The 19,803-nt window shown below is 43.7% G+C and overlaps 2 protein-coding genes across 3 annotated transcripts; both read left to right on the top strand.

Moving 5' to 3' along the window:
* Positions 1-871: 871 nt before the first annotated feature.
* Positions 872-3,715, top strand: hsd17b10 (hydroxysteroid (17-beta) dehydrogenase 10). Of its 2 annotated transcripts, none has more exons than XM_076741254.1 (6): positions 872-924; positions 1,662-1,826; positions 2,553-2,717; positions 2,796-2,924; positions 3,008-3,116; positions 3,288-3,715. In XM_076741254.1, exons 1-6 carry the CDS (start codon positions 901-903, stop codon positions 3,476-3,478), a joined length of 783 nt encoding a protein of 260 aa, XP_076597369.1. In that variant the 5' UTR covers positions 872-900; the 3' UTR covers positions 3,479-3,715. The 2 variants fall into 2 exon arrangements, with proteins under 2 accessions (XP_076597369.1, XP_076597368.1); XM_076741253.1 differs by having other exon boundaries at positions 883-924; positions 1,508-1,826.
* Positions 3,716-16,904: 13,189 nt separating this feature from the next.
* LOC143327040 (uncharacterized) lies at positions 16,905-19,469 on the top strand. The gene is made up of 8 exons (XM_076741171.1): positions 16,905-16,965; positions 17,478-17,573; positions 17,709-17,810; positions 17,978-18,157; positions 18,268-18,366; positions 18,640-18,677; positions 18,754-18,915; positions 19,275-19,469. The coding sequence occupies exons 1-8, from the start codon at positions 16,905-16,907 to the stop codon at positions 19,437-19,439; spliced, it is 903 nt and encodes a 300-aa protein (XP_076597286.1). The 3' UTR covers positions 19,440-19,469.
* The last annotated feature ends 334 nt before the right edge of the window (positions 19,470-19,803 follow it).

Below are 19,803 nucleotides of genomic sequence, written 5' to 3'. Positions count from 1 at the left end.
TCAGTTGGTCGCCTGAGCTGACCTTGGTGAGCTGCAGCGCTGCTCTGATTGGACAACACCCCTCATATACGTTCAGCAAATCAGTCGAGAGCCGGAGGGGGCGTTCCCTGAAGCGCTCACCGATTGGTCAAATCAGAACGAGGGGGCGTGGCCTGGATGCTTTGGCCAAAGAGGAGTAAAAATGAAAGAACTCTCACTGCGTACGTAGATTCTACTCACACTGTAGAATATAGTAAGGGACAGGTATGAATACACAAAGATATACACAGTATGAGCAGGATAACATATGTGTGTATTTACAACCACGTGACATACTAAAGTATTATATTTAGTACTTCTACAGTAGTGTACATTTGATCACTGACAAATATTAAGCAGACTGTGTATACTTTATTTACATATCAGTGCATATACTGACCACCAACTGTGAATAGAACTTACTAGCAGTATTTACACTCTGTATTTACAGTCCGAAGGCAGGTGGTACTTTTACATTTTCCGCTGCTCCGCTACTTTTCTGTGAGAGAAAAGATTTAAGGACTTTAATACATTTATCCTGGAGATGTATTTACCAGTAACACTGCAGATTACATACAAAATTATTATGAGATTACTTTATACTTCTTACACTACATTTCAGAGGGAGTGAATGTTACACTAAAAAACCTTACTGAGAAAATATGATAGTTTTGTGATCTTGTTATTTCTTTTTTATTTTTAATGTTAGCAGCTTACAAATTTAGAGTCCTGCACTACACACTCCATACCAGTCGGCGGCAGCAGTTCAGCATTTTGCTATTTTCTAACACCTCCCCTTAAAAAAAATCGGAAGAAGAGGAAGACATCCTTTCCCAAATAGACGATCTTTGGGGCGACGTCCGGCCGAGCGTCCAAACCAACATGGCGAACATTAGATGTGTCAAGGTGAGCAAAGAAAAAGATAAACGTCTCCGCGCTGCTCGCGGCGTCCTTTGCGTTATTCACTCTGAGAGAAAATGACGCGTTAGACTTTTAATAAGCGTTTGTTGTGGTATTTTTGTCCCTTCTCTCTTCCTGTTTGTTTTCTCGGCTTGTAGTTCTCAAGTTTTCATTGTGTAGCTAACATGCTAGCAGCCAATAAGCCCACTCAGCGCCCTCAGCAGCGTCTCTGCTAACCTCTGGTCCCTTCGTTACACTGACATTGGACACTTGAAAACGAGTTAAAGGTTTAAAGGGTTGGTCCACCTAAATCACTAAAATAATGTCGTTTCTCTCTCGTATGTTTAGCACTCTCTGGCCTAGCAGATAGTTCTTGCCTTGGTTCAATAAATTCAACAGAAACAGTCAATGCTGCTGCGCATAATCCACAGAGCTCACCTCAGCGGTTCGAGCTTCGATAAAAAGTAGTTACAGAAGTGAATCCTTACAAACAATAAATGCTGTAACTGACTTTATTTTCTGCATTGAGTGAATCTGACAGTATTTTCTCAGAGCAGCTTTAATTTCTGCTTTCACCCATCTTTCTCAGTGACCCTTTTTTTCCCCCTGTGTCGTCTTTCTATTTCCCGCACTGCCCTCCTCCCCCTGGCCTGTCCCTCTGTGTGTGTGTGTGTGTGTGTGTGTGTGTGTGTGTGTGTGTGTGTGTGTATGTGTGTATGTGTGTGTTGATGTGTGTTGAGCAGGGCATGGTTGGCCTGGTGACAGGCGGTGCGTCTGGTTTGGGCCGGGCCACCGTGGAGCGTCTGGTGCAGAACGGAGCGTCTGCTGTGATCCTGGACCTGCCCTCCTCTGATGGACAGGCCCTGGCAGCCAGTCTGGGGGACCGCTGTGCCTTCGCTCCCGCAGATGTGAGTCTGAAACCCACCAGACACAGTAGATTTGGACCATGTGTTTTGATGTGTCTCGATAGAGATGGCAGGGATCACACAGTTTGGTGTACGGTTCTCGTCACCTGCTTCGTATCTGTTGAAACCTTAGAATCATGTTTTTTTATTATCACCTTGATGTTGGTGTTTTGCGCCTGCAGATTTGGCACCAGGCAGCTGTTTCCCACAAAAAAAGCTCTAAAACTGACCAACCTGCTCAGTACCAAACAGACATTAGCTGGTAATCACAGTGCAGAGATAGCGAGATGTTTTCCTTTGGGATCAGCGGAAACAAAAGTTAAAGAGCCTCAATCAGACTTACATCCATCAGCTCGTCAGAGACTAATAAATGCTGAATCTGCACGGCTTCTGCTCGATGTGTAAACAAACAACTTTTGCCTACAAGTCTGCCCTGTCAGCTTCTTAAGGTGATCATGTGAATGTTCTTTACAGCTTGTTCTGCTGCCTTCAAGTGGCCAAAAAGTTAAGGCTGCAGGTCTTTAACTGGAGGTGTAATGTTGTCTCTGCCCAGAAGGAGGCACTGTCACATCATCCAGCAGTGTCACCACTGAACAGATGTGGTTTATTGACCCTTCAAGTTCTTCTCCTGTCCCACTGTTCAGGATTTACGTTAAACCCATGAATCTGTGTTCTCGGTTCTGTGTATTTTATCACATGATGTCTAAAAGCGTCCTCGTCACGTTGCAGGTGACATCGGAGGCAGACGTGCAGGCGGCCGTGTCCCTGGCCAGAGAGAAGTTCGGGAAGCTGGACCTGGCCGTCAACTGTGCCGGCATCGCCGTCGCTGTTAAAACCTACAATGTGAAGAAGGACCTCCCTCACAGCCTGGAGGACTTCCAGCGGGTCATCAATGTAAGAAGGACGGACAGAAGCACCGGCAGCAGCTCGTCAGACTGTCCTGTGACACTTTTCTTGGTGTGTTTTCTGCAGGTGAACATCGCAGGAACCTTTAATGTGATTCGCCTTTCCGTGGGCGCGATGGGGAAGAACGAGCCTGACGCAGACGGACACAGAGGCTGCATCATTAACACCGCCAGCGTGGCCGCCTTTGATGGACAGGTCACTTGAAACTCACACAAACATAAAAGAAATAAGGAGGCAGTAGCTCTGTTTCTGAATGATTTTCTCTTTTTTTGCTGTAGGTCGGCCAAGCAGCGTATTCAGCTTCTAAAGGAGGCATCGTTGGAATGACCCTCCCCATAGCACGAGATCTGGCACCCATGGGCATCAGGGTCATCACCATAGCACCCGGTTAGTGCACGTAAACACTGACTATAGGACAGACGGACAGGTAGCAGGAGCAAACAGGTGCAGGCAGCAGCACCTGGAACACACAGATTTGTATAGTACAGTATTGGTACTTTTACTTGAGTAAAAGATCTGAAATCTGATTTAAAGAATATTATCTCCGTCCTGCTCCAGGTCTGTTCTCCACCCCCCTCCTGGCTGGTCTTCCAGAGAAGGTGCGCTCCTTTCTCGCCCGCCAGGTGCCCTTCCCCTCGCGCCTGGGAGACCCTGCTGAGTTTGCCCACCTGGTGACATCGCTGGCTGAGAACCCCATGGTCAACGGAGAGGTCATCAGACTGGACGGAGCCATTCGCATGCAGCCCTGAGACAGATGGGGTGTGTGTGTGTGTGTGTGTGTGTGTGTGTGTGTGTGTGTGTGTGTGTGTGTGTGTCTGTGACTGACTGGTGTTTTTATGTTGTAGAATGCTGCATACACTCTGTACTGTGTGTGAGAGCAGATGTGTGTAACTGTGCATCGTTCAGAGCATCGCAGTACTTCATGAACTCCACTTTGGTTCTTTTGTAAACTAATCCAGATTATAATAAACGTCTGATACGTTTGATTTTCGGCTCCACGAACGTGTTGAATTTCTTTCAAATCATCCTGATCGTTCTATTTTAGAAAAATGTGGGAAATTTCAGTCAAGCTTTCAGTCTCAAATCTCAACATTTCAGCAGTAACAGCATGCGTCGCCGTTTACCTGCACGCTGACGTCCACACCTGTCCGACCAGCGCTGACGCCGGCATCTGCTGCCAGGCTGCAGCTGTCCCTGGACCAGCAGGGGCTGAATCATTGTCCACATCTGCTTTGGCACTGAGGGACCTCACAGGGGCTCTGGCTCCTGCGCTGCTTTGGCCCCGACATAAGAAATGCTGCACCCAGCTCGTGTGTGACCTCCTGCAGCAGCACACACTCCTGCTCCTCAGAGGCCTCTGCACAAGCCTCAACACCCACACAGGTACCACACGCCATCTCACCTCAAAGATGACCAGACTGCAAATTATTTGAATTGTACTTGTGTTACTGATGCTTTAACAGGAAAGCTGCATTTTGATGACAGCGCCTCAGAGGCCTCTGCACAAGCCTTTATGATACAGTTGTATGTACTATCAGTTGTGTGTTTTATCATTATATATTATAGTTTTGAAGGAAACACAGTTAAAAATCCCATATTTCGAGTGAGTGGCGTTTTCTGTGTTTTCGCCACAAGGGGGCACCAGTGATTCTTGTGTAGTGAGCTACAGCCACTTCAGCAACTACTCGATTAATTTAGCACTTAATTTACACCAAGTAAATATAAAAGAGACGTGCCTCATTAATATTTAAAGATTTTATTCAGTCATCTAATCATCATCTGCTTTTCTGATATTGATAATAATAATTGACCCAATCTGTCAGATGCCTGATCAGTGAAATACTGAACCTCAGGAGAATCAGAATCAGAATCAGAAATCAGAATCAGAAAAAGCTTTATTGCCATGTACGCTTTTACACATACTAACGAATTTTTTCTGGTGAAATTGGTGCATGACACATCTCCTCTAGGAGGATCTCAGGTTTCATACATAACATGTCAGTGTTTCCACAAAGTGATGGAGTCCATATTACATGAGTTGAGCAGAGAAATCAGAGGTAAACTTGATCGAAACCTGATCAAATAAGTGGTCCAGGTAGTCTCTAATGGGAAATCAACTTTTTTTTAGATTAAAGAATAATTCATCACTTGGTAAATTATGGATCCATGAATTAGTACGATCAATAGTACATGAAACACAACACCAAACAGCTTTATGCGACACAAAGTTTACCACAAATTAAGCTCGATCGAGCTCCCAAACAGGGAGATGCTCAGCGTGGGACCGATGCAGACCCCCGTCCCCAGCAGCTTGACCTCCACACTCGACAGCCCGACGCCGACGCCGGTCTCCAGTCCCAGGGCGACTGTAGCTTTGACCGGACCAGCAGCGGCGGAAGCGCTGGCCAGTTCTGCTTTTGCGAAAGCTCTGGCACCGGACCCCCAGGAGGCTCCGACCCCCGCGCTGGCGTTGGGCCCTTTGACCTCGGCGTCACACACGCTCCATTCAGCGCGCGCGTAGCCCACCCCCGCGGCAGCGTACGCTCCTGCCTTCGGGATCCGCTTCCCAGGTTTCCAGGCCCACTTATCTTCAAATGTCCCAGCACCTGCATAGGTGCCAGCGGCAAAAGCGTTCCCCGGCCGGTCATAGCTGTCAATCATCTTCAGCACCTCATGGTCTTTGACGCACACGCCTCTGCCTGCACACTCAAGTGCGCGAGCTGCAAACAGGGAGAAGACACTGCATTCAAAGCCAAAGACGAGTCCAGACCAGAGCTAACAAAGGTTTGTGTGGAGATGACACCAATATTATTAAAGTATTTACAAAAATGATGCACTGTAATATTTTGAGAAAAAGATTATTTTATGCTCAAGAATGACTTCGACTCCGTTCAGACGTCACTTATGTTCACCTGTTCTCAAACACGCACCTGTTCTCAGAATATTACAACTTGTTTTCATTATGTGTAAACTTATATGTGTATATGTAAACATTCACACTCAAATTCCAAAATCTCATCATAACCAAAGTAAAAATTAAATTCTTTGGACAAAAAACATTTGAAAAAGCAGTCCACTTACCCTCATCGTCTGGTTTGGAAGGAGGAAAAGAGAAACTTCGTTATTTGCTAATTTAGGCCATTTTTTTTCTTGTAAAATCCACAAAAGTCACAGGAAAAATGTCAAACTCACAATTACTCCAATGTAATCAAAGCAGATTGATAATCTTGACATTTTGTGTTTTGGTTGTGCTTCCTGTACGTGGGAACACACAGTATGTACTTGTTTTTTTGGTGTGAAGGTTCTACCCTCAACACACCATCCAGAGAGCCGTGGAAGCTTTTTGTTTCACTTTAATGACTGAAATGACAAATGAGCCAAATGTCTGTATAGCAGCGTGTCTCCTCAGACGTCCTCAGTGTACTGTATTTCTTGGTGGGACACGTTAGCACTTATTCTGCTACATGATGTTTGCCTACCTGACATTTTCAAGACTTTACCCTCAAGTTTACCCTGAAAGAAAAAACAAAAATCAACAGGAGATTCATAAATGAACTGAGATCATGGAAATTTTTGTCTATAGCAACTTATACAATTAAAGCACGAACACGTCAGTGTTCATTTTTGAAGCACATTGAAGATTCTGGAGTATCTCAGTTATGTCTGTTGGTTGATTTGATAACATACGTTCAGGACTTAATTTCCTGTCAGTATAACTCAAAGGTCTTTGTGCACTCAGGGCGTGTCGGCGAGTTTATGGTGAACATCTGCTCTTTCTATAAGATCTTTTATGATTTCACACGACTCTAATCAGACACCAGCTCGTTCGGAGAGCATTTAATACAATTCAGTGTTAACTTTAGCTTCATGTAAAGTGAATCAACGTGATGTTTCCCAGACGACCTAATGCGCTGAGTAATGGTTTGTACCCTGTGGTGTCAGAAGCGTTGGATAAGATTGTTTTGAGCAGCCAGACGTGCAGAGGCCATCAAAGACTGCTGAGCTGTAGATACATGAAAATAAATCCAACCTGTGGCAGGATGGCCTGTGATTGTAGTACAGTTAGTCAGTTCAAGGTACTCTCAGGAGGAATGTCCTTCAGCAAAACTACGATTAAACCTCCATTAAACAAAACAAAAGACTCAAATGTGACTTTTGAACAACTACAATTTTCAACTAAATTAAGGAATGCTGTTTTTTTTTTCTTAGAATTTGTTTGCATAATATCTCACATGATTTGATAACTCACCTGGTTGCTTGAAGATGTTGTGTACTGCAGGAATTCAGCTGAACTGTGGGAGTCGACGCCCAGCGAGGGGCATAAATACCAGACAGCAAACAAAACTGAAAGCATGAAACGGCTCCGAACAAAGGGGACAAAATACAGAGAAAGTTAAAGAGAAAGCAACAGGGCGTTTTGCAGCCTGAGCAGACCGATTATCAGACACATGCACCTGCCGTCCTCAGTGCAGCCCTGAAACAATCAGTCGTGTGTGATTCAGTCTCTGACACCACAGATGGAGCAACACACATAAATTAAACAATCTTTTTATACAACCAACAGTGAATTAAAGCATCACCAAGGAGATAAAAAGTCCACACACACACACACACACACACACACACACACACACACACACACACACACATATCTGTGTGAGTGAGTTACAACACTCGGTGAGCTTCTTGTTGTGGGCTTGAAATAAAGGCTTGAATCAGTTCTTCAGCATCTTTTTTCTTTAGAATCGGTCGTACTTTGTCTGTTAAGTGGAAAAATGTGAATCCAGGATAACACTAAGACTGTAATCTCAGATTTAATCCAGGGAGTAAATTTCCCAGATTATTAAACAGCATCTCTTTTGTTTTAGGGCTGGCTAGAATGATTTCGGTTTTGTCCTCATTTAGCTTCAGGAAATTATTGCTCATCCATTGATTTATTGCCAGGAGACAGTTTGTAATGAGTCAGCATCGGTTGGTTGGCACAGATGAAGAGGTGTGTGTCATCTGCGTAACTATTGAATGCTGACAGGTGGCAGCAGGTATAATGAGGACAGTAATGGACCAGTGTTTCTCAGACACATGAGCTCCAAGACTGACGGAAAACTTCCTCCCTTTGATGTTTGTTTTAAACCAGTTTAACACACAATCAGAAAGACCAACCAGCTGTTCAAGACGATTGATTAGGATGTCACGTCAGTCGTATCAGACGCTGCACTTTGACCTAAGAGGACAAGAACTGAGGCCCTATTTTCATCTGAATTTAGTCTGATGATTTCATTCAGAGCTGTGGTTTGTTCTAAAGTCTGACTGAAATCCCTTAAGGCTGAAAGAATTAATCTTTTCTAATAATCTGTCTCTGACTGCCCTCTGCTGGTCAAACCTCTGCAGCACAAAGCAAAAAACAGGGATTTGTTTCAGGGTGTCAATGAATCACTGACGGTGACTCACCTGTCCCCTTGGACACTGTGTCAAACAGAATTTCTAGGAGACAGTTTCATAAAGGAGGCAAATTACTTTAGAAATCCTGTTGAAATATCAGTCTACATGTATCTAAAGTTGTGTTTTCATGTTTGCGTGTTTTTACACCATGTTAACATTTTTAAAGAATCATATTTTATATTTAACATGTGAATTTTTGGATTTTGAGGATGGAGCAGATAGAACAGACACTGTTTGACAGAGTTTCAGCTCTGCAGGTTCGGACCTTAAACTCTGAACTGTCGCTGCAGCGATTAATCAAACTTTTTACATCTTAAAAATGATGTTAAATGTAAAACAGATCCTGGTCTCAGGCTACACTACATTAAGGGACGGGAGTTCATCTTCAAAATAGGATAGAAATGGTGGCCAAACTTTATAATATCTAAGGGTAGTGCCCCGAGCAGTGTATTAAAGTTGTTCAAGTTGAAGATGGGACATCACCTCCTCCACCCAACGCCTATAAGTTTAACCTTCTTAGGAGAAGATGATGATGAAGATGGATGGCAGAGATAGTGTGAAGGCAGCCATGGGCCAGTTCATCCCTCTCACGTCTTCTTCTTCTTCTTCTTCTTCTTTTCCCATTTGTGGGGTTGAATGGGGTGAGTTAACGAGCTAATGTTCTAGATTACTGCCGCCTGCTGTACCGGAGCAGAATGTGGCAGACGTCACCTCACCTGCTTCTTTAAAGATGTTTTCAAAGAAAGTAACCCTGCTGTAGCACAAGCTAAAGAGCGTTATTTAGACAAATTTAAAGAAAATAAAGAAAATTTAAATTATGCCTCCCATCGATGTTACAGCCAATCTTTTTTTTGGTTAAAAATACCAAAATAGAAGAAGAAGAAGAAGAAGAACTACAATTTAACACAGTTTTCATTAGCCGTTAGCATTTCCACAGTCTCAGTAAATGTAGAGATCAAGCGACGACAAAATGAAGAGGGAACGAATGCAGAGATGTTTGCTCAAGTTCCTCCAGTCTCGGATTTTCACGTCTTTGTCTCCATGAAGTGATGAGAGAGAACACCTGGTGTCAGGTAAGCTGCTCACTGTTACTGCGTGTTTGTGGCTGATTTAACAAGACGAGCAACAGGTTCTATGCTGAAGGTGGTAATCGATGAATCAATCAATCAGTGAATGTGTTTGTGCTGTTTTAAGAGGTTTATTTTTGTTGATCATATTACAAATACGATAAAAAACTCATTTCACATCTTAGCCATCACAGATCTTCTGCCTCAGTGCTGAAGGACAGAGAAGTTAACTTGAAATAGAACTTGAATGCTAAAATAATGGGAAAAGAGCAGAAAGCAGCCTGTCTCAGATTAACTTTAGTGCATTTAGAAATGAAAGTAGCTTAAAGTTTTAGTTATTTTCTTCAAGAGTTTTAGCTCGTTCCTCCAGTGATTCAAACAGGGTTTAGTCTGAAATTATCTGTATTTATGAATGAAGAACATCCTCAGGAACACCCTTATGTTGAGAGTAAAGGTGAGGAGAAGGTCGGTCTGTCAGGTGACTTACTATTATTTTTCTAAATATTAAAATTAACCCCTCAATGTGATGGATATGAACCAGAGTAACGAGCTGCCACATCCTCGACGCACTGCGACGTCCTTTCAGAAGAATGGAAACGTCTGTTGTCTTCTGAGTGATGTGTTTGGTCACATGTGCAGTGAACAGTAGAGGCTGTGGTCCCTGTTGGACGGGTCGAGGTCTTCGTAGACCGACCCCTCCTGTGTGGAGACCGCAGCACAGTCGTCATAGACGGAAACCTGAGAAACAAACAAAAAGAAACTATTTTTACTAGATTTTTCACTTTTGGTTTCACTTTTACGATCGTTGACTTTTGGCTTCTTGGCTGATGGAAGGATTGATCGTGTTTGTGGCCCCGGAGTGTCTCGTACAGATGGTGACTCGTCCATCTGTACAGACGGTATTTGATTATTCTGGGATGGGACCAGGCTCGACACTGTGAAGATGATCACAAAGAGATGAAGAAGTCACCTCCATGTCTCTGCCGTTTCCCTCGTTGTTCACATCTGTGGAAGTACAGCAGAGGTCGTTTCCTGGTTCCTCGTCTGTTCTCATTTAAAGTTCAGATAAGAGTCGAGCGGGAACTCACAATGAACCGTTCTCGTCCTCCATTTGTAGAAGAGCAGCATGCTGACGGCCAACAGCACGACAACCACAGTCAAACAGATGACCGGAAGAAAGACGTTACCTGGAGAAGAGACGTGAGACACAACTGAACAAACGATGAGAAATCCCAACAGACGGATTCATTTTCTCACCTGTGAGGTTTGGAAGTAACGGCTCTGTTTGCCCGTTTAGTGCCGTTTCGACCAGACCACCGGACTGAGATGGCTTGGAAAGACCGCTTGTCCCCGTCCTCTTCCAAGTGGACTGGTGTGGTCTGTTTGTGGTCTGAAAGCCACTAGATTGTTTTGGTCTCAGATATGTGATTTTAGGCTGATTTTAAGGCTGACGTAGACTTAAATCCATCTGCTGACCGTGGACTGTTCAGGAGTGTATGAGCGGTGTATGCAAGCCAATCGTGGTGAGCGCGGTGACACAGGAACCAGGATCAGTCAACGCAGCTAAAACTGTGTACAGTCACTAGAATTTCATTTCCCTTTGTGGGCCCTGATGATGTGCTGACGATACAGGATGTTTGATGCTCTTTGCTCATGACTTCTGACGGGCTGCTTGGTGGCACTTGGTTAAAAATAGGAACTAGATTGTTTGTTGTTTGTGGTCAGGGTGGTTGTTGGGGTTGTTATGAGGTTCTTTGTGACTCAAAGCCAGTGTAAAGAAAAAAGGATGCTTTCATTCATTCTTCAGTCCACGCTGCTGCACTGGTTCGTTCATGTCTTTAGGAACAAAGCGGCTGTCGCTTCTTTTGAGTGACAGCTGTAAATACTGAGCAGCACAACAAATGTGTATCAATCCACGGCTGAAAATAGTCCCTAACGAATGCACTGTTGCTCCTGTTTGACTAACGTTTGCTCAAAACCACAGTGTCCGGCTGTTTTAGGGGAAGACAGAAAAAATCTGTTCATGGTGTTTGTTGACAATAAGAAGCTGCATCCTGTTTAAGATGTGTGTGTCTTAATGATAATCTAAAACAATAAAGGTATCAGCTGGTGTGACAAATGTGCGAGGAGCAATGAAAACAGATTTAAAAGCCACCAACTCAAACTAAGCCTGATCTGAGATGTGAGTGTGACAGTTCGTTCTTGAGCGTCTTGACTTGAACCTGTTTCGTCAAACTCTGTCAGTGAGCAGAGAAAACTGACCTCCTGTAACTGCGATCTCAAACTCCTGGCATGTATTCGGTCCATCTTGTCTTCCCACGCCGCACCTGTACCGCCCGGCGTCCCGCTGCGTCAGCTGAGCGATGCTCACATTGAAGGACTTTCTGCTCCAGGATGTGATTTGGTATCTGTCGCTCGTGACTGCCACATCATTGGTGTCAAAGAGAAATTTGCTGCACTCCTCCCTGCAGAGGAACTTCCTGTTTCGTGGATGTGAAAACAAGGAGCATGTGAACGTGACGTTTCCTCCCTCAGCGGCGCTGTGGACTCTCGGCTCTCCAAACATGACGACTCCGTCACACAGATCTGATGGAAAACGGTCTGATGACGTCACCTGAACTTCAAACTTTATTGCATTTTTCAGTATTTTGGATCATTTTGTAGAACAAATGATGAACTGAGTACTTGAGAAAATCATCAGCAGAATAATCGATCTCACAAATAATTGTTTGTTTCAGGCTGAGAGAAATTATGCTTCAAAAACAGACAATGAAGATACGCATAGAAATATTTTTATTACTATTTGCTCTGTAAGTGATTATTTACTGCAAAATTACTATTAAAGCTAAAGACTGCCGTTATCTTTACCCACAAATCACCACTCCAAGGAAGTAGTGACAGCTGCCCATTTTTAGAGCGATGAAGAAGAGCTGATTTCAGGTGGTGTAGCGTTAGCCAATGCTAGCAAAGTATCAGCAGTTTGGTGACTTTGAATCTCACCAGTGAAACAGTGACGTACGCGTTAACAGAGCTTTAGTTTTATAATGTTAATATTGAACATTTTAAATGTCTTTTGTTTTTCTAAACTGTGGCAGCACTCAAGCAGTTTTTAAAGGAGTTTTTATTAGTTAGTTACTAATTTGTGTTCTTCCACAGTCAAACAGTTAAAGGACGTTCTGTGGCGTTCGTCCTCTGCATGTTGAGTCAGTCAAACAGCAGTTACATCTGTACGGGGTTAAAAATGTAAAGCTGTTCAAAAGATTCAAATATTCTGAAAGGCTCAGTACTCTCAGTATCATTTCAGAACTTGTATCAGTATCATAAAAACTGGTGTCAGAACATCTCGAGTCTGCAGATTCACAACAGTGAGGTGAAATAAAAACATGATTTATTGTCTTATTTTTAACCTAAAGACACTGAAGCAGCTTCATTTCCTGCTGACTTGAAACCAGCTGCCCTCTGCGGCTCGGGGCAGCGCTCCTGAAACAGGAAGTGTGTTTCCTTTGAAAATGACTAATGGATGTTTGTCATCTCAGTTTTTAGATTTATGCAGAACTTCTGCTGCCAGAACGCTGACATCTGTAAACTATATTCACTGAAATGACCTCATAAACAGCAACAGCTGCCCACCTGACCTCTGACCTCCACAGTGGTGGAAGAAGTACTGAGGTCTGTTGTTGTGGTGGTGGTGGAGGTGTTCATGTGAATGCGGTGTTTTACTGCTGGTTGACTTAGTTTAACTGCATTATGTACAGTGAGGAAGATCAATCAAGTGAGGTGATGATGGGATAAAAAAGATGACAAAACTTTCTAATTATTTCTAATTATTTCTGCTTTTTATGTGTAATGTTGTAGAATTTTACCGATTTGGGCCTCAAACTGTTATTTAAATGAAACCTTGTAAGAAGTTGAAAGGGGAAATAACTCTTCAGTCACGGACATCTGAAACTTTACATCGTATGTATGTTTCATGTTTATATTTTTAGAATTTGTTTTTAGTGAACTTAGTCTTAAAAAAGTAACCTCTCAGAAAAACGTAGTGCAGTAAAAATCACAGTCTTTCCCTCTGTGTGAGTGAAGTGATGCTGCAGATACTTCAGAATTATCACCTCAAAACTGTACTCAAGTACAGCACTTGAGTAAATGTATTGAGTTACTTTCAGCCAATTAGAAACGATGGAGAGTAATGTGCATATTTTCCAGTTGATCGCTTGTTCTGGATATAAATGTTGGTATAAAATGTAGAGTTTCAGTTGGGACGGTGTCATGCTCGGTGTCATTCTCGGTGTCATGCTCGGTGTCATGCTCGTTGTCATGCTCGGTGTCATGCTCGTTGTCATGCTCGTTGTCATGCTCGGTGTCACGCTCGTTGTCATGCTCCGTGTAACGCAAAGGTGAAACTCACCTCTGACTCTGATCTCAAACTCCTTGTACAAGCCAAGCGAGGACGAAGTGTTCACGCCGACTTTGTACCATCCGGAGTCGGCCCGGCTCAGCGCCATGATGGCCACGTGCACTTTGCTGGTGTTGCTGTCGTACCTGATGATGTATCTGCCGCTCATCGCTCTGTTGCCGTGCGTTTCGATGAGGACGCCATCTTTCCTGCAGTCGTTCCTGCAGAGATATTTTCTGCTTCCTGTTGGTGCCTTAAAGTCGAAGGCGATTCTGAAATCCTCGCCCTCCGTTTTTGTATGAAGGTGCAGTTCTTTGTTGATGACACCAGTATTTCCATCAAATAGTGCTGCTGAAACAAAGACCAGTACTCACAGTCATGTTGATGTAGACTTACTGCAAAACATTGTGGTTTCAGAGCAACAACTAGCAGCATTTCAGCAGTATTATTATCATCTGTTTGACTCTGTGTGAGCGTCCCCAAACCCTGATACTGAGCTGACTGTGCTAGAAAAGATCAGCATAAAACCATGTGTTACACAGAAGTCCTAAAAGAAGTGTGTTCTGCAACACGGTCCCACCTGATGAGAAGCAGAAGAACAAAACGTGGCGGATGTTCATTCTCAAGCAGTCGTTCAGCTGCAGGAGAGGAGGATGACCACTTCTCTGTCCGTCTGTCTGTCTGTCTGTCTGTCTGTCTGAGGTCTAAAGGAGTGCCTTCGTTCACTTCCTCACTCATTTTCTCCCTCCCTCGTTCTCAGAATCGAACTCTTACTCAATATCTCAGCCTCATGAGCATTTTAAGATAAAACTCCTGCAGCTTCCGCTCAGCACGGTGACCTTAGGCTGTCGCTGTAGGTGGAAATTAGCTGTTGTATCCCTCCTCGACATCCTGTTTCAGCAGAAAAACATCAGGTCGAAGGACGGCAGCGCTCTGAAGTGTATTCTACACATGTACTGTATTTTAGGTTCTGGTAGCATCATCTCTGCCCCGATGACACAGATGACACAATCATGCTTCTGTCATCTGTGTCACAGATATATATCAATCATTTATCTGTATCTACAAATCTCTGTAGAGAGAGAGACATACATACACAGATCTTATTTATCTACTTATTGAGATACCTCTATCTTTATCTCTTTCTATGTATGTATGTATTTTGAGATATCTATCGTTACCTCTTTCACCACGAGCTTTGTCACCTCTGTGCCTTCTTGGTAATAGATGTCACTCTAGAACATCACCTGTCAGGGACCCGTTTTTTGATATAATGACATAAAAAAAGAACTCTCTCTGTAAATCTCTCTGCTCTGGTAGGTTTTGTTGTAATGCTTCATATCTGTACACAATCATGACTTTATTCCCACAAATGGCCATTGAGATATTTGGTACTGCTTTGTCAGCATGTGGACTCGAGCTTGAACTGCTGTAACTCCGTCAGTTGTCCAGGAACAGCTGGACGAGCGGTGGTCGGTGGAAGGGCCCGATCCGTCCTCTCTCCTCTGTTTATTGCAGCATAGCACAGGCTGTTTGTAGCATAGCACAGGCTGTTTGTAGCATAGCACAGGCTGTTTGTAGCATAGCACAGGCTGCTTGTAGCATAGCACACGCTGTTTGTAACATAGCACAAGCTGTTTGTAGCATAGCACAGGCTGTTTGTAGCATAGCACAGGCTGCTTGCAGTTGCTGTGTTTGTCTCTATGGGATGATTTTAATGTTCTGAAAAATATGAACTCAACTGTGGTCATATTGGCCTTTAAGTAAGCTCACACGCTGAGTGTTAGGCTAACACTCAGGCTAACACTCAGGCTAACACTCAGGCTGAGTGTCGAAGGAACGCTCCATTGACTTTGATGGTTGAATGATCATAGCGTTCAGAGCCAATAACAGGTTCACCACTGAAAACAGAGACATTTATTTGGAGCGTGGACAAAAATAAGACACTAATGACGCTTCAGTTTACAACCAGGCGCGGTTTGAATGGCAGTCACACAGAAAGCTGCAGGTCAGCGGAAGAAAAACCTGATTTTGAGGAGGGGAGAGTCGAGTGCTTGGAGGTGGGACTCCATCATTTAGAGAAGTGAGGAGTTAGTGGTTTGCCAGTGAAGACGGAAGAGAGGCAGCATTAAATCATCAAGCCCTCCAGAATGAAGGTGTGTTCCTCTTTGATCTGCCTCCTCTTCCTCAGTGAGTATCCTCTGGTTCCATTTCTGTCCTTCTCTCTTTTCACGCCATCGCTTGTCTTAATTTTTTTGGACTTGTCGACTATCAGATGAACCTTACTGTAGAGAGGAGGCAGGTTTTCATCAGTGGTCTCTGTTTCACTTGCCTTCGTTTCATGTTGCTGGTTTCTGTGGTTAAGCGTGACAAGCAGAGTTATTTTAACAAGCTGCTCATTACCAGTTCCCTTATTTTCTACGTGTGCATTTTGTTCTGCTGGAGATGTTTTATAGGTTATATGGTTTTGACCATAAAGGAGGACAAAGGTTGTTTTAGCTTTATCACACAGGAAACACCTCATGTGAGAAAGAACCGGACGGAGGCCTGGGGGGGGTCACTGATGATGGTGAGACACTAAAAACGAAACTTTCGTTTAAGTGTGTATGGGAAAAAAAACAAAAAAAAACCAACAAAAAAAAACCAACTTTGAAGAGATGTAAGAGAAAGAAATCCTGCAGGTCATAACGAAACCAAACAAAACTTCAGTTTGTGAACGCATCTCGTTCGGCTGGTGGTTTCATCGAGTCTGCCATCACAGAACATCAGGGACAGTAATATCAACCTCCTTTCACATGCAAAGAAGCAATTAAAACATGAATTTTAAGGCAATGAACAAGAAGTTTAACCCTTTAAGTTTCCTCTTTAGGATCAGGAAAATCATCACCTGCACTCTGACAACTGAACACGTTTTACACTGTTTGAAATATTCAACCAAGACTTTACGTAACTGCTTCATTCAGTTGAGTGGAGATAATGTCGAGGTGCAGAATTCCCAGAAGTCAGTCTGCTGTATCTCAAATTTCTGGACTAAGAATAAAATTCTGTGTGAACAACGTCTGGATGCTCAGCAGGAGTTTGTAATCATTCCTTCCTTCCTGCACAGTATCCTGTTCACATGCTGATAGTTGTTCTATTTATTCGCTTATGTTTGTTAGCATGCTGCTAATTTTAGTACGTCATCTATCTGATAGGTGACATGATGGTTTGCCAGCTTATTTAAGACAGAACTCCACCATAAGCACAACTCTGCCATCTATTACACCAACTACAGCGATGAGGCCGCTACGTCCGTCAATGACCTTTAGTGACCTGCAGGTGGAGACACCCAGTGGACGTGAGCTGAACTGCCCCTCAGTATGAGGCTGTAATCATTTGTGTGATCACTCTGCTGATGAAGGTTGAGACTCAAGTCAAGTCGATCACTTTGATTTTTGGCGTTTTAGCGTTGGGTGGGAGACGTGAGCGAGTCTCGAATGAGATCATCCACAATCATTATCCCTAATGTCTAATGTGTAGCGTTTCATTAGCTCACTGTCAGTCAGCATTAATATTTCTGCGTCCTCTCCCTCTGCTTAACAAACTCCTAAGCATCTTAAAAGCTCTTATCTTAATCAGGATTTCGTCTGTACTGTCAAATTCTGAGAAAATGTCATTTTTCTAAGAATCTCTCAGCGTTTTGTCACTAACAGCAGCTCTTTGCATGACACGACCTTTGATATATAAAGTCTTATGTGAAGAAAATTGTTACCCCTCACTCACAGACTGGTTGAACTGGGCAGGTCCCAGTATGACTCAGAATCTGTGAAACACAGCACAGATAGTAACTCTGACTGTTCGTCTTTTCAGCAGCGCTGCAGGATGCAAACGCTGAAATCTTCGTCCTCACAGAGGAGGAGGGAGGAAGCATCACGCACGGCTGCCAGTTCTTCAGCTCCCCATTTGGTAAAAAAACAAAGATCTTCTGCAGGGGAGAATGTGAAGAAGGCGACCTTCTCATCAGAACAACTGCAGACACGGCTCAGGATGGCAGATACAGCATTAAATATAATCGTGGTTTCCCTTTTTCACTTCTCAAAGTGAGCATCACAAACCTGACTAAGTCTGACTCTGGATGGTACAGATGTGGTGTGCACAACATTTTGAATTCATACGAGGATTTTGTGATCAGAGTCAAAGACGGTGAGTTTCATGAACCGACAGCTGCTGTTTCAATACGTTCAGTCTATTTAAAAGTGAGAACTGATCCTTTAAAAGCAGCAGCTCATCTGTGAAATATCTGATAAACTGTCTGAACGGACGTTGATTACCGGCTGCATTCAGCTGTTTGCCTGCGTTTTGTTTTGCAGCTCCGGTCGCTTCCACACCGAACTGGACTCCTGGAGCTCTTTCACCATCAGTCCCATCGGCCTCCAGTCTGACCACAGCACAGAGTTTAAGCTCCAGCTCAGGAAGCTCCGCACCTCCATCAGCCTCCCCTGAAGCCTCCGAGCAGCCGGAGCAGCAGCAGACGTCAGCTGAAGGCCCAGGTAGGCTTACATAGTTTTTCTTATAAAGTCTTGACTTAATGACGCAGCTGATGTCACGTTTAGAGCGATGACACCGCGTGAACGGACCCTCACATGTCAAACCTCCACAGGTGTGCTGCTGTACGTGGGCCTGACTTTGCTCGTCATGGTCGGTGCCTTTTCAGCAGTGGTGCTGATCGCCTGCAGGAAGAGCGCCCGCAAACCCAAAGGTGAGGCTACAGAAAACACACACACACAACATCACACAAATAAATACCGGCTGGAGGTTTTCTTTGCATCTGCACTGAACAGACTTTTAAAGCTCTGTCACAACAGGAAGTGGCTACTAGCTGATACTGTAGTGTCAGATGTTAGCTTTTTTTGCAACTCACAGCTGCTGCTCACAGTTATTTGCCTAAAGACTAAACATGTAATCTGATTGTGCATTCTGTAAATGCTTCATCTCTATTGGTGACTCTAACAGTGACTTGCTTGTTTTTCAGACCCTCCTGTGGAAGCTGAGCGCATGAACGCCATCGAGGTGAGTTTGAGTGAGTCTGGGACGTCTCAGCATCATTAGTGTTTGATAATCCAAAGCAAACCCTGTTCTCCTGCAGTCCAGTCGAGTGTATGAGGAGATCCAGGAGGAGAACAGACGGAGCGGACCTCCTCCTGGAGAAATATCCCCACTTTACTCTCAGGCCACATTCCCCAAACTGAACGCAGCTGAAGCTACAGATGAGTACAGCTTAGTCACCGCAGCCACTTCTCAGACGACCGTGAGTAAAAACTACATTTAGATCTTAAATATTTAAATATTATTTCATTGTCCAACAGATTTAAGATTGTGATTGTGGACAAAAGTCTCCAAAAAATGTAACTTTAAACAAACTTTACATCAGATTATGGTTCAGAAATTTTATTGAAGTTTCACTGAAAAATATACAGGCAGATGTATCATAAGGCTAATATTAATAAAGATTTACAATAATAACACACACACACACACACACACACACATATATATATAGGAAATGATAAATATATAGACCCGTTTGTGATCATTAATCCTTCAAAACTCTGGATGTTTTTGTTATTGTCTTATAAAAACTGGTGTTCTCTGCTGGTTTTCCTCCAGCCTGAAGAGGAGTCCAGTAAGCTCACCTACTCCCAGCTGGATTTTGCCGCGTCCTCGCTCTCTGGCGCCCCCTGTGGTGATGCAGAGAGCGTCGTCTACTCTGCGCCTCGGCTTCAGGACGCTTCCCCTCCTCTGTACTCCACCGTTACTTCTCATCCGCTGTAGCTTCAGCGCTGTCGGCGGCGAGAGGTTTGAACGAGCACCTCAGAGGGACAGTTCACCCCGAAATCAGAAATACTTCATTTTCCCTTTTCACCTGGAGGACTATTGATCCGTTTACATGGTTTTGGTGTGAGATGCTGAGCTCTGCTGTAGAGATATCGGCCTTCTAAATCATCACGCCTCACACGTCCTGCTGTGCAGTGATATGATTGGTGGATGCAGTTTGGTAGAAAATAGTTTTTCAGTAAGATTTTTTTTCGGTGCTTTAAGCAACACAAACCGAGACGGCCGATATCTCAAGAACTCTGCAGCTCACACTGAAACAATATTAACGAGCTATTACAGGGAGCTATTTTGGTTAAAGAAA

The sequence above is a fragment of the Chaetodon auriga genome, chromosome 10 (genome assembly GCF_051107435.1).
Source record: "Chaetodon auriga isolate fChaAug3 chromosome 10, fChaAug3.hap1, whole genome shotgun sequence".
NCBI classification, from domain to species: domain Eukaryota; kingdom Metazoa; phylum Chordata; class Actinopteri; order Chaetodontiformes; family Chaetodontidae; genus Chaetodon; species Chaetodon auriga.
This window is presented reverse-complemented; position numbering and strand designations above follow the sequence as displayed.

What these genes read in the sequence shown, in the direction of transcription:
- hsd17b10 (XM_076741253.1), top strand. Translation starts at nt 1,635, where the DNA reads ATGTGTGTGTTGATGTGTGTTGAGCAGGGCATGGTTGGCCTGGTGACA. An exon ending in TGGCCGCCTTTGATGGACAG is followed by an intron (nt 2,925 to 3,007) that starts GTCACTTGAAAC and finishes TTTTTGCTGTAG; the next exon opens with GTCGGCCAAGCAGCGTATTC. An exon ending in GGTCATCACCATAGCACCCG is followed by an intron (nt 3,117 to 3,287) that starts GTTAGTGCACGT and finishes GTCCTGCTCCAG; the next exon opens with GTCTGTTCTCCACCCCCCTC.
- LOC143327040 (XM_076741171.1), top strand. Translation starts at nt 16,905, where the DNA reads ATGAGGCCGCTACGTCCGTCAATGACCTTTAGTGACCTGCAGGTGGAG. An exon ending in GAGCGCCCGCAAACCCAAAG is followed by an intron (nt 18,367 to 18,639) that starts GTGAGGCTACAG and finishes CTTGTTTTTCAG; the next exon opens with ACCCTCCTGTGGAAGCTGAG. An exon ending in CAGCCACTTCTCAGACGACC is followed by an intron (nt 18,916 to 19,274) that starts GTGAGTAAAAAC and finishes GTTTTCCTCCAG; the next exon opens with CCTGAAGAGGAGTCCAGTAA.